The sequence below is a fragment of the Crocodylus porosus genome, unplaced genomic scaffold (genome assembly GCF_001723895.1).
Source record: "Crocodylus porosus isolate Cpor-Errol unplaced genomic scaffold, CroPor_comp1, whole genome shotgun sequence".
Lineage (NCBI taxonomy): Eukaryota > Metazoa > Chordata > Crocodylia > Crocodylidae > Crocodylus > Crocodylus porosus.
The window spans coordinates 159,914,647-159,927,807 of NW_017728906.1; the positions used below are offsets into that span (position 1 = coordinate 159,914,647).

The 13,161-nt window shown below is 40.3% G+C and overlaps 1 protein-coding gene across 1 annotated transcript in view; it reads right to left on the reverse strand.

The window, feature by feature from the left end:
- The window catches only part of LOC109306591 (neurobeachin), a 529,566-nt gene that overhangs the window by 53,588 nt on the left and 462,817 nt on the right, over window positions 1-13,161 (reverse strand). The window contains exon 26 of the mRNA XM_019530077.1: window positions 6,803-6,970. Within this exon, the coding sequence (XP_019385622.1) occupies window positions 6,803-6,970 (168 nt within the window). The remainder of the gene's footprint in view (window positions 1-6,802; window positions 6,971-13,161) is intronic.

Below are 13,161 nucleotides of genomic sequence, written 5' to 3' on the forward strand. Positions count from 1 at the left end.
GATGCCATATTCTGCTGAATGTGAGGTGCACTCAAAAGACAGCAGTTGTACTGTACAGCCTAGCTACATTTGCAATGGAGTATGAAAACAAGGAAAAAACAAGACAGCCTAGAATGTAAAACAAACTAACAATTGTTCTATATAATTAGGGTAACCATAAGGAAATCCCGGACAACTGAGACATCTGGGACACAGCTCCTCTCCCCTCACCCCCATTCAGCAGCACTGTTGCAGGCAGTGACAGAGGCCAGCAGGCAGGAGCACATGTACAGTCTGGTAGGGAGGTGAAGTTGCCTAGTACACCATGCCACTCCACCTCCCCACCAGACTGCACCCCTCGCCCGGGACTGGCCTTCGAGATCCAGAATTGCCCCAGCCAGACCAGGTCATATGGTCACCCTGAGTATAATGCTCCACTTGCTTTTTTTAAACATTACTAATTATGAACAAATTGCATTCAATAACAATACATGGAAATCTGGCAATAATTTTACATCAAGAAATAAATAGAAGACCTGAAATATTAATTTTCTGTGAATCTATAAAAAATATGTGCTTTCAATGTTACATGTGACTAGTTCAGTTACATTTTTGTCAAACTGAGTCCCCCTGCTGAATCATTTTCAGTTTTCCAGACACTACAAAAAAACAGTTAACATAATCATATGAATAATTTAGACTTAAAAATATCAAATATGTGAGCATGCTGTTTATTCTGCAAGGATATAACAATTTATATTGTGCACACATAAGGTCCTAACATCTCAAAATGAGTAAGTAGTGTTTTAAGTGTCCTACCTTCTGAGTACTTGGCACTTTTGAAATATCCAGTCATTTTAGAGTGTTCTAGATTGGGTACCCAGAATTTCAGAAAATGCAGATACCAAAAATGTTTAGTCACTTTTGAAGATTTACACAATGCAAAATAATAATTTACAAGAAAAATGAACAAAAACATATAGGGGCAATTGAATATGGTAGGCTTTAGATAGCTTTCTCTAACGCATTAGCATTCTTAACATCAGTCCTCATGAAGTCAGCTAGACCTGTCCAGAAGAAATGGTTTGGATTATGATGTAAACTAACAGTAAAGACAATTTCAAATAGCATCTAATGTCCAATATAACTACTGTTTACATATTAAAAAGAGATACAGGCTTTGTACTAGGGACGTTCTGTCATGTTTCTCCACAGGAGAAGGCTGTCATGGTAAAGTTCATTATCAATTACTGCTTTACAAGTACAAAATGAGTTAAGCTGTCATAATTTTCTCAGCCAGAGATCTTGTGCTGTCAAAGAATGTCAATTTTTAATCTGACAAAAGGAAGAAAATTATCTGTTATTCTGACCTCTAATTTCTTGACATTTTAATGCCATAATTGCTGTAGTTAGTGATTTCACCTGTCAAGCAAGAATGAATCAATATCCTTACGCTGTTCTTCAAGTTTTAGCGTTTGCTTTACTACTTATTTTATTTAAACATATAGGCCACTTGTAAATGCCAAATACTAAAATTACAATACTGGAAAAATTACTTAATTTTGGATCCCTGTTAATTTTTACTATATTTTTTCCCTTCTCCATTTATTATAACATAAAAACAATATAGCAATGCACAGACTAAAATAAAAATAGCTCGAGTTGACAAAGAGTCTCTTCATTCAATTTTACATTTTAAAACTGGAAAATGTCACAATGTCCAGCCAGAGAGAGCTGAGCCAAGATTTACATTTGGATTTACCGTGGGGCACTCAGACTGAGAATTCAGATTTGGTCTCATCACTATATGAATTCTGGTAGGTTGATTTCAATATTTATATGCATTTATTTATTTTTTGATATATCATGAAATATTTTCAAAAGATAAAGTAGTAGTAAATAATAACATGCTTATTATTTAATGGTATTTTTCTAATTCAAGAATATATTTAACCATAAGTTACAGGAGGTTCTCTTGCACTAAGTGGTGGCTAAGGTAAGGGGAAGGTATAGAGATATTGACTTTCTCCCAATGCAACATGAAGCACAGGTGCTAGACATTTCCCTTTGGAGCCAAGTATGTGTGTGTGGGTGAGTCTGTGTAGACATGTGTGCACATACAGAAAAGGAAACTGAAGGCAGAATTGAGCCAGTCTCCCAGGCTAGGGACAGACATTATGCATAAACCGGTTTAAGTGATCAGAAACTGGTTTAAACCTGTAACAGAACAGATGTTTAGTGCACATAACCCAGTTAGAAAATGGCTGAAACTGGTTTGAGATAAACCTGGTTGAATGTAGTATCAGACTTAACTGATTTGACTCAAACCAGTTTATGTAATGTCTGTCCCAAACCCCTTCCTGGTTTAAGTTAAATCAGAATCCCCAAGCATCCCAGCATGCTCTCTGGGCCGGGCAGGGCTGGCCCCTCCCCTCCCCTCCCCTTCCCTCTGCTTGGCATAGACTTGCAGGCACAGCAGGGACTTCTGGCTTCCCAATGCTCCCCACTACCCCCCCACTCGCTGATTAAGCAAAGATCCCTTCCGCCTCTCTGCCACAGCAGAGACTATAGCCACCATGTGGTATGCTAGCTAATGCTGAGAGGTTTCTGTGTGTGTTTCTTTCTCCAGTTTCAATGGGATAGGCAGACAGAACAGTGACCACTTAGGGCTTTTGGAGCTAATCAACAGGTCAGCAGGTAAGCTGCTTCAGAAGTTTGAAGTAATGTTGAGGGTATTGTTTTGCTAACCAGGTAATAAAGACTGTTATCAGCCCCCCAGTTGGCTTGCTCACCCATCAGTTTCCTGCAGCCAGTATGACGAAGCAGTGAGGGAGACTGAAAAGCTCTGTATCATCAACAGATGCATGCACTGCACACGCCTCCCTTGCTTCAGAGTGCTAGCCTGGGGCTAGGGGCTGACAACACTCCTGCCCCTTGAGCAGCCAGCAGTGAAAAGCCTGGGACCCTGCAGGCATAAATCCCTAATGAGAGAGTCCTGCTGGGGCCTGGCCACACCCCGCATCAGCTCAGCTCCCTGCAGAAGGGAAGGAAGGGCTGCTCTAGCACCCCCTGACTTCTAGCTTAAGCCACTGCAGGCATGTGTCTGAATTTCCTCAGTCCAGAGAGCACATCTGTCCTGAATTAGTTCAGGCTCAGGCTTTTTGAATATCCATCCCTAGCCCTAATAATGAATGGATCCTCCCTTCTTCCCCTCAAGTCAGGGGAGCTAAAGATATGACCCAAATACAGTTTCTGTGAAATGCCCCCAGTGTTTAAATAAATTGCTCAGGCTGGGTGCTAAATACCGGGCTTCTGCAAAATAGCTAAAATTTCAAAAAGTATGCTTAGATTTGAACAGAAAATGGCAACTGTATGCATAGCCGGGATGCCAATGTACTGTCATAAACAGATGACAAGCATGCAAATTCTATTGCTTTTGTGAGTGGCAAACAAGGGTATGGGCTTAAATCTAGATATTGAATCTACCTTTATAATTTATAGGACTTTAAATGTAATGTATTGCAAATACAAGGTTCTTTGGGTAGATGTGATATATTATATTAGACCAATTAGATAGTTGGAAAAATTGTTCTTTACAAGCTTTCAGGCACAAACAGCTGGTGAAAATGAACACACAGTGTGTGTCCAGATGAGTGCAGTCATGTGGTAGGTGGCACTACAAACACGTTTGCTGCTCCATGTACCACACAGTCTGGAGTTTTTCAAGCTGCTAGGGCATGCTGCCTGAGGTAAGAGTGTGCGCTACTTTATTTTTTCCAGGGGTAGAACAACCCCACAGGAAATAAAAAAGATGGAGCAGCGCACACTTGGGCAGCATGTGCTGCTGAAAAGTGGAGCTGGGCTGCCCAGAGTCATGCTGTGGCTCTCAGCCACGTTCTGCCCAGTAAGTTCACCATGGCTTCAGCCATGGGAGGTCCCCAGGAGAGGCTGCTGGGGCCAGCACAGTGCTGGCCCCAGCCTCCCCTACTGCCCCTGCGGTAACTTGCCACATGCCAAAGTGCACGTGGCATGGGTGTTCCCCAGGGACAAGCAGATGCAGTGCAAGGTGCACCACAGGTACTTGTTCCTGGGCAACCAAATGTCCACATATGTCTGAATGCATCCCTAAGCAACAAGTACATGCATCTAACAGGTTGACAAGATGGGTTATGGTTTGTGCTTCTACATGGGTTTTGTAAAGATTCTAGATAGTTTCTTTTTTTTTTCCTGATTCCTGTTCTTGGTGGTGCATTTTGGAGCTATCATTCATTCCAAAGTGCAATATGGAGTCAAAATATAACTGGAACATGGGATACAGAACCTGGTCTGATGGAGACCTTCCTTTTATGATCTACACCCAATTTTTTGCATCATTTGGGCCCTGGTTAATGTGTTTTTATTTAGAGACTCATTCTTTAGTAGGGTTCCTTTTCTACTAAGACCTTGGACCTTGTTCTTGGAAGAGGTGGCCACAGTCATCTAGTTTAATTATCTGCTAATGGCTGGTGGGCTTTCCAGCTAAAAGTTATTTGCTTAAACTACAACCTATGAATGGATAGTATTCATCAACTCTCTGTTTCAGAAGAAAAATCCAGTATTTCCTTCTATTAGAAAATAAACAACACTTATCTCAGATTGTGATATGGGAACTGATGGTAAATCTTGGTGTACATCTTTTAAATCCCAAAGCTACTAAGTTCAAATATCTAACACTATAATTTGCTTGATAAAATACATAGGGGAAAATAAAGTTTTCTAATCTTCTGTATTTGTACTGACTTTTTTGGGTCTTTTAGGATTTTTTAAATGACTTTCTTAGTTTGGGGAGTTGAAATATCTATGAAGTTCAGTTGTAAAAGGAAGGAAAATATCATAAAATTACAAAATAATATAAATAGCCAAAATATGTAGTTGCAACAGAAATGTATCAGTCACAATTCATTCACAAGTAAATATGTATCCATAAAGGAAGGGCCTTATTATTAGGCAGAGAATCCCCAAGTCATTTATAACTATATTTATTCCCATAGACATGTATGTATACATGAAATATGTAAGCATAATTTACATTCCATTATTATATATAACAGAATACTTCCTAAACTAATTCATATTTAATTATTTTTAGCTGTATGTATATTTCTATATAAAAGACATATCTAAACCAAACAGAGGAAGATTTAGAATCTTTTACTTTAAACCGAACATTATACTCTCAAGGTCACTAACAATAAACTTTCATTTGTGCATTTCCTTCTTTGCTTGTGGCAATGAAATGCAAACGACACTGTTAGAAGTTGTTTATGTAGTGCAAATGAAAGCACAAGAAGAGTCACCTATGTTAATGACTACAGGGTATGGATTATACATGCAAGTGAAAAAACAAAATCATCTCCCTGATTTTTTTGAAATCCTTGCTGACAAGCTGTGCATATCAGTAAGGCTAGGAGAAAGCTGAAGATGCTCATCATGTCACAAGTTATTAAGTAAGGTGCTTAAACAGGCCTCGATCCTACAAGCTGCCTTGTGGAGGCAGACCCTTGAAGTCAAGACACAGGAGCCTGCTCATGCAAATCAGGATGGTAAGCAGTGCAAATCCACTGTTTTCATTGCACTGGGCTCCTCAATTATACTTTAAAAAATATATTGCTCCTTTGTGCATGGGGTTATGCAACTTACTGCCTCTAATTGTACTCTAAATCTCCTGATCCTCAAACCATTATACAGGTGCTTAAATTTAAGCATTTTAGTAGTCCCACTGGAATCAATGAGGATTGTCACGTGTAAAATTAAAGCATGTATATAAATGTTTGCAAGATCTGTGCACTACCTGAAAAATAGTCCTAAGAATCTGTCTGAAATGTTTAGTTTGTCTGTTATTTCAGTGAGAAAGCCAAACTATAAAAAAACACAATAATGTTTCATTCCAAAAAAATTACCTAGCTGATTACCACTGTTTCTTGTGGACCCAGAAACACCCTCTAAAATCTACAGGTTTTCTGTCTCTAAGCTAAAACACACACACACACACACACACACACACACTCTTCTACAGTCTGGCAATATATAAATGATTACTGTTTTGCATACAGCAGATGGTAGATATCTGGGGGAATGGACTCATCTAGCAGCTGTTGCATCTTCACACTTTTCACCTAATTTTTAATCATTTTACCCAATACATGAAGGATATGAATAGTAATAATTTTTCAGATTAATGTTTTTTTCAAAAAACAAGTACAACAATTGGAAACAAAACACACACAAGGATAGCAACATGATTCCACAAAGACAACTAGTGGAAAGATATTTGACATTTAAAAACCCAACACATATGCAAAGAACAAAACACATACAGAAAATCTCCTTCTTTGGTAACATTTGACTGTATGTTACAGAAAGCAAAATCAAAGTAATCTGAACCAATTATTTTTATACACCCATAATTCTATTTGATATGTACAATTCCTATTGCATTATCTGATTGATAATATTGGACTTTTTCCTTTCATGCATGACCACAATGTCAAGGAATTTATTATTTAAACCTTTCAACTTTAGTAAGTGAATCTGTCAGAGACTAATCATGAAAGGCAATACATTATGAAGTATAATACATATAATATACCATAACTGACCATGTTGTATCTCAGTGACTCCTGGTAAAGAAAGCGTTGTTTTTTATGCTTAAGTATATTTGACTGTTTATCTTGGATTCCAAGGTTTGAATTGTGTCAACCAAAAAAAGATTTTTTTAACCTGGAAAAAAATAATTCCTGAGAGATTACAGTAGTTTTTAGGATGAATGGTAACAAGTACTTACCTCCCTGAGGACAGGGTCAGTGATACTGTCCAGATTCACAGATCCTTCATATGTTAGATAATGGAAAACATTGAGTGCACGCACTGCTTCTGGTCCTCTTTGCTTGTAGCCAAATATAAGGTCAATCCACTGATGAAGCTGACATGATACAAACTCACTTTCCAGGGCCTAGAGATGAAATTCAGAGTCAGATAAAAAATGTTTCATACAATTTCATTCTTAAAGTCTCTCCTATCTTTCCTTACTATCTGAAGAGGTTGTAATGGACAACATTCCATTTCTTGTTCAGGATAATACAATATATTTAGAGTCCTACAAACAAACATACAGGTACTCCTCACTTAATGTCATCCCGGTTAATGTTGTTTCCTTATTACTTCACTGATCTATTAGAGAACATACTTGTTTAAAGTTGTGCTATGGTCAGTTAGCACAATGTTTGGCTGCTGTATGCTAGTAGGTAACTACTGTGATGAAATTGGATTCACTTAACATCGTTTCACTTTAAGTGGTATTTTTCAACTATGAAGTTAAGCAAGGAGTAGCTGTATGTTAACAAAGCCACAACTAATTGTACTGTGAAAAATAGTGAGACATGAGTCTTGTTTTATTCAGTCTTATAAGAAATTAATTTTTTAGCTATAGAATTTCTTCTAATGATTATTTAAATGATTAATTTTACACCTATCAGATAACTTTGCCAGATTTTTTTTAAGAATTATGAAAATGGAAAAAAGCTGCAAAAATATCCAATCCCTCACTCACTTTCCCACCAGCTCTAATAATTCTTAGACCTAAAACAAAAGGCAGGAATACAGTATTAGTTGTAATTATTTCTACAGGGAAAATTTTTTAACTCTGACTGGCAGCTGTGGCTGACTGTGCAAGGTGCTCTTTTCCTAAGTAGTCTCTCAAAACAGAGGAAAACTTCCCACTCTCCAACAGAAGAAAGAAGAGCTGTGACTGCCTAGTTTAAGAAGGGTTCAGAGTTCATTATCATTTTTCCAGTAGAGAAGGTCAAGCAAAGCTACAGGGCTTATTATAGGTCAAATCACAGCCATAGGGCTTATTATTATGATTGAGTTTAGACTCCCTGCTCCGTAGCATAACCTTTATTAGAACTGTCTGCATTGAAAGACTCAAATCTCAGATCAGATACAGGCATCCCTTCACCTCCTTTTACTAGCTGACCATGTCTCGTGCTTGCTCATGAGCTTGGAGTTAGAAAAGTACATTGCTCCCTTCTGCAGCTTTTCAGCATGCATGTAATAAATACGGTTACATTAATGGATGTCCTGTACTTGATGCTGTACCAACTACTAGGACGAGTCAAAACCAGAAGAATAGTAGAGCAGCTCCATAACTAGGGCAGCTGCATGGTACCCATGATGGCACTGGCTCTTGCTGTGCCAACTGCAATAGCATGTTCATCTGCTGCTTCAGCAACAACTGCTTTTGTGCCCCCCCCCCACTAAAGTAACCCTCTCAGTTATGATACTGATTTAGACAGAAAATTCTGAGTTTGAACTTTTTTTTTAATAAAATTTTTTTTATTAGGTCAGACTTACAGAACATATACCAAGAAACTATTGTTTAAGCAGTGAAACAGCAATGTACGGATGTGCTTGGGACAAAGTGAAAGTGGTGACTTCTGACTGCTACTGTGATCATAAATGTGAACGTACGGTGGCCAGCAACAGCCATGTTCTCACACCCCCACAAGTCAGTGCCTGGGGCAGTGCCCCTATCACCCCTTCCCCACAATTACATCCTTGAAGTGAATTATTTCAATTTGCATGTCCCACCATTGTGTCTCATAGAAGTTATAGTACAATTTGCTCAGGTTCCTATTGCTTTCTAAGGATCACCCCTTACAAACTGGACTACCTCCCCCATGACACATGCTAGCTGAAGAGTTCCATGATACAACCTCAGCTTAAGGGAAGAAAACTGTGGTACATCATGGGAGATGTCATCCAGGCAGGACTGACAATGAGAGAATGAGGCACCTGAATTAGAATTTCTCTTAGGCATCACAACACCATTTCTGAATGGAAATACTTCTGTTTGTATTTTGTATTGTGACAAAGGCACCTTCCAGGCCTGATACTATTATTATGGCCCTGCCCTTGTTTCTGGGCAAACTGACCACCTTGCTCACCTGCCATGCCTTTTGATAATTGGTTATGATGTAAAACAGGTGAAAGGCTGCCCTTCATGTGCCCAAATGACCATGGGCAATACATACACGCTCCTACCAACCCTATACGTCCCATGCCTCACTGATGTCTCACTGTGTGATGATACTCTGGCTCAAGGCCAGGCCAAACTGGGCACACAGCTTTATCTTTAGCACACACTGCCCACTTTGGGGCCACACACACACTACCCCCCTGTCATCAGGGTCTCTTGCATACTGCCTATCCAGGCCATACTCATCCCACCCTACTCTGTAGAAATCTTCAGGCTTTTTTCTTCACCCCTCACTCAGCTCTAGAGCGGTCTTTTGGGCCTCTCCTGTGACCTTCACCCAGATGGGACTGAGTGATTATGCACTATGGGCCTACTTCGCTCCTGGCCTCTCACCGGACTACTAAGCCCCCCTCTTGGGCCACAACTCTGCCCTTTCCACTAGGGCCTGGGGTCTTCCATCCCTTAGGGCTCAGTTGCTACTCCCTGAGCTTACCTGATGCCACAACACCCTGCAACTCTCAGGACCTGGGGTCTTACACCCCCTTGGGCTCAGGTTCTGCTCACTCAGACAGCCTGACCCCCACTCCAGGGTTCAACACCCCATAGGTCTCAGGTGCTTCTCAATAAGCTTACCTGATGGGGGCAGGGGTTTAGGTGCCTTGACCCACCTTACACTGAGTGGGCTCTTGGTCCTGGTATTTGAGTGCCAGCAGGGTGCAATTTGTGGTCATGACCAGGACCAATGAGGCCTCCTCCTTCCCCTCACCCTTACCTCCTAGATATTCCTGGAGTGGTGATCTCAAAAATGCTCCGCTTTTAAACAAAGCTTTCCCAAAATGGCTGCTCTCAGTAGCTACCTGGCAGCTCCTGGCTCCAACCCTTAAAGTGACAGACAACCTAAAAGATGTTCTGTCACATATACCAAAAAAAATATCTGACCAGTTCCCGCAGTTATCCATGTTACTACGTGATATCTACACCTTGCCAGCATACGACTTCATCAGAAATGATATGGATCCAAATTTGTATAAAATTCAAGAGAATTGAGAAAGTGTTCTGTTTCAGGCCCACCACATAAGGAGGTGGTGGTGTTCATAATGTTCATAGCTTAAAAGAATTGTTATTCATTACTAAAAGTGTCAAAACAGGCCATCTATAAACTGGCCAAGGGAGACAAGCAGGCAATGGGAGAGTCCCTGTTCCCCCTGAGCTCTACTGGGAGTAACAAGGAATAACAGCCATAAATTGACAGAGGGTAGATTCCGGCTAGATATCAAGAGGCACTACTTCACTGTCAGGGTGGCTAGGATCTGGAACCAACTTCCAAGGGAAGTGGTGCTCACTCCTATCCTGGGGGTCTTTAAAAGGAGGCTAGACACCTTGCTGGGGTTGTTTGACCCCAGCACTCTTTCCTGCCCATAGAAGGGGGTCGAACTTGATGATCTGCTCAGGTCCCTTCTGACCCTACCTACTATGAAACTTTGAAAACAAATTAAAAAGTCACAGGAAAGTGAAAGCAATCCTAAAAAATTCAAGTCTGTACCTAACATAGAATCATAGAATTCATAGTAATAGAGTTGGAAGGATCTTAGGCGATCATCTAGTCAGACCCCCTGTACAAAGCAGGACCATCTCAAACTATATTATCCCAGTCAAGGCGTTGTCTACCTAGGTCTTAAAAACTTATAGGGGTGGAGATTCTGCAACCTCTTTGGGTAGCCTTTTTCAGTGCTTTACTACCTACCTCATAAGAAAGTTTTTTCCTAAGATCTAACCTAAACTTCCCTTGCTGCAACTTGAGACAATTACTCATTGTTCGGTCATCTACCACCACTGAGAACAGTGTAGCTCCAGCCACTTTGGAACCACCCTTTAGGTAGCTGAAGGCTGCTTTTAAATCCTGCTCTCACACTTCTCATTTCCAAACTAAATAAGCCCAGTCCCCGCAACCTCTCCTCAGGAGTCCTGTTCCCTAGCCCTCTAACCACTATTGTTGGTCTCTTCTGTACTTCCTTCAATTTGTCCACATCCTTTCTGTACTGGGGGGTCCAAAACTGGAGACAGTACTCCAGATGTAGCTGCACCAGTGCCACATAGAGGGGAAGAATCACTTCTTTCTATCTGCTGGCAACACTCCGAATAATACAGCCAAGTATGCTGTTAGCCTTCTTCACAACAAGGGCATACTATTGGCTCATATTCAGCTTCTTGTCCACTGTAAACCCCAAGTCCTTTTTTGCAGAGCTGCTGCTTAGCCAGTCAGACCTAGCTTGTACTGGTGTATGGGATTATTCCATCCTAAGTGCAGGATTTGTCACTTGTCCTTACTGAACTTCAGAAGATTTATTTTGGTCCAATCCTCCAATTTGTTTAGAACACCCTGAATTCTGGCCCTACACTCCAGTATATCTACTACTCCCCTCCTCCTGCCCTGCCCCTGCCCTGTGTAGTATCATCTGCAAACTTGCTGAGAATGTACTCCATGCCATCTTCCAGGTTGTTGATGAAGATACTGAACAAAACAGGATGGCAGATGATAAGAATAGGCCCTAGTTTGAACAAATATAGCTGTTAAATGATCATGTAGTCCTTGTGCAATGTCATAACCCAGGTCCAGGTCAAGCATTCCCAAGATTCCATGCTGGGTGATGGAAACTCACTCAAAATGAAGCAATCTCTATTTACGCCTTTAGTTCTGCAGGACATGGGGAATAAAACAATTAGTGTTTTGTCAAATATTGTAGGTCTCTTATTCATGCAAAAAAGTCCACTTTTTCATTACTATCTGTGCTATATGTTGGCAGTACATTATGTCTCTTTGTGCCAAACCTAAAAACAGAGCATTAGAACAGTTAAAATACAAACTATTGTGGTAAGACTGTTGCCTACATTAAAATGTTGCACTGATATATGCTGATTTAGTCTTTAAACTTTTATACAGAATTTGAAATAGCACTGATATTATCCAGTTATGAACATCAAAGGACAAAGATTTAGGTGGCTTGGGGATGGAGTGCCTTGCACTCTATGTATTATTATTCCTGCCTCAGCCTTTTTGTTGAATATTTTGAATACTTTATTAATTATTCCATACATAGAATATGAATCTGAAGAAAATAATTTAGAGAGCAGCAACACAATATTTTTAGGTCCAGTTTCTCAAATGGCAACATTTTAGTATTAAAATAATGCTCTAAATATACCCACAATTCAAATAAATGTGTCATTATCTGGCTGAATGGGTCTGGATAGCCTTAAAACTGATTATATTTACTGAGACAGAGTTTAGTAAAGGAATCAGGCTCCTAAATTAACACTTTTAAAACCTATAATCATCTTTAATTTCTCCCAAATAAAACCAGCATCAGCATGATTTGTTATATAAACACATATAGTAGGTTTTCAGTTAATCACTAATTATAAGGGAAGCTGGTGACAAATTCCTATGTTTTAGATTACTTAACACTTTCTCTTAGCCAAGATTCTTGCCACTTTTTCTTGGGAGCTAACTACTCCCAGCATTTCCAAAAGATTGTTAATACTCAGCAGAGGGAGTGCTCTCCAGTAGCAAAGAGAATTATGTTTGTCCCACAGGTTTGGGATGAGAAAAACTTACAGAAATGGTCTTTTACCCTTTCTTGCTTGCATTCCTCAGGGTTAAGGACACACATTCAAAAAGCTGGAGACTGAATTGATTCAAACTTGAGGCTAGGGGCAGACGTTACACATTAACTGGTTTAAGTGATCAGAAACTGGTTTAAACCTGTAACAGAACAGATGTTCAGTGCCTATAAACCAGTTTGAAAATGGCCGAAACTGGTCTGAGAGAAACCTGGTTGAATCAGACTTAACTGATTTGGGTCAAACTGGTTTATGCAATGTTTGTTCCAGGCCCCTTGTTGGTTTAAGTTAAATTAAAGTCCCCCAACATCCTGGCATGCCCTCTGGGCTGGATGGAGCTCTCTGCTCCACAGCAGAGCTGCTCCCTCCCCTCTGCTCCCTGGCCAGAGCTCTGGCAGAGACTTGGAGCCCCTCTCTCCCCACCCCCTCACCACTTGCAGGTTAAGCAAGGATCCCTTCCTTCTCTCTGCCACAGCCAGCATACGTTATGCTAGGAAATTCTATGCAAGGCTCTGGCAGAGACTGCAGACACAGCAGGGTCTGCC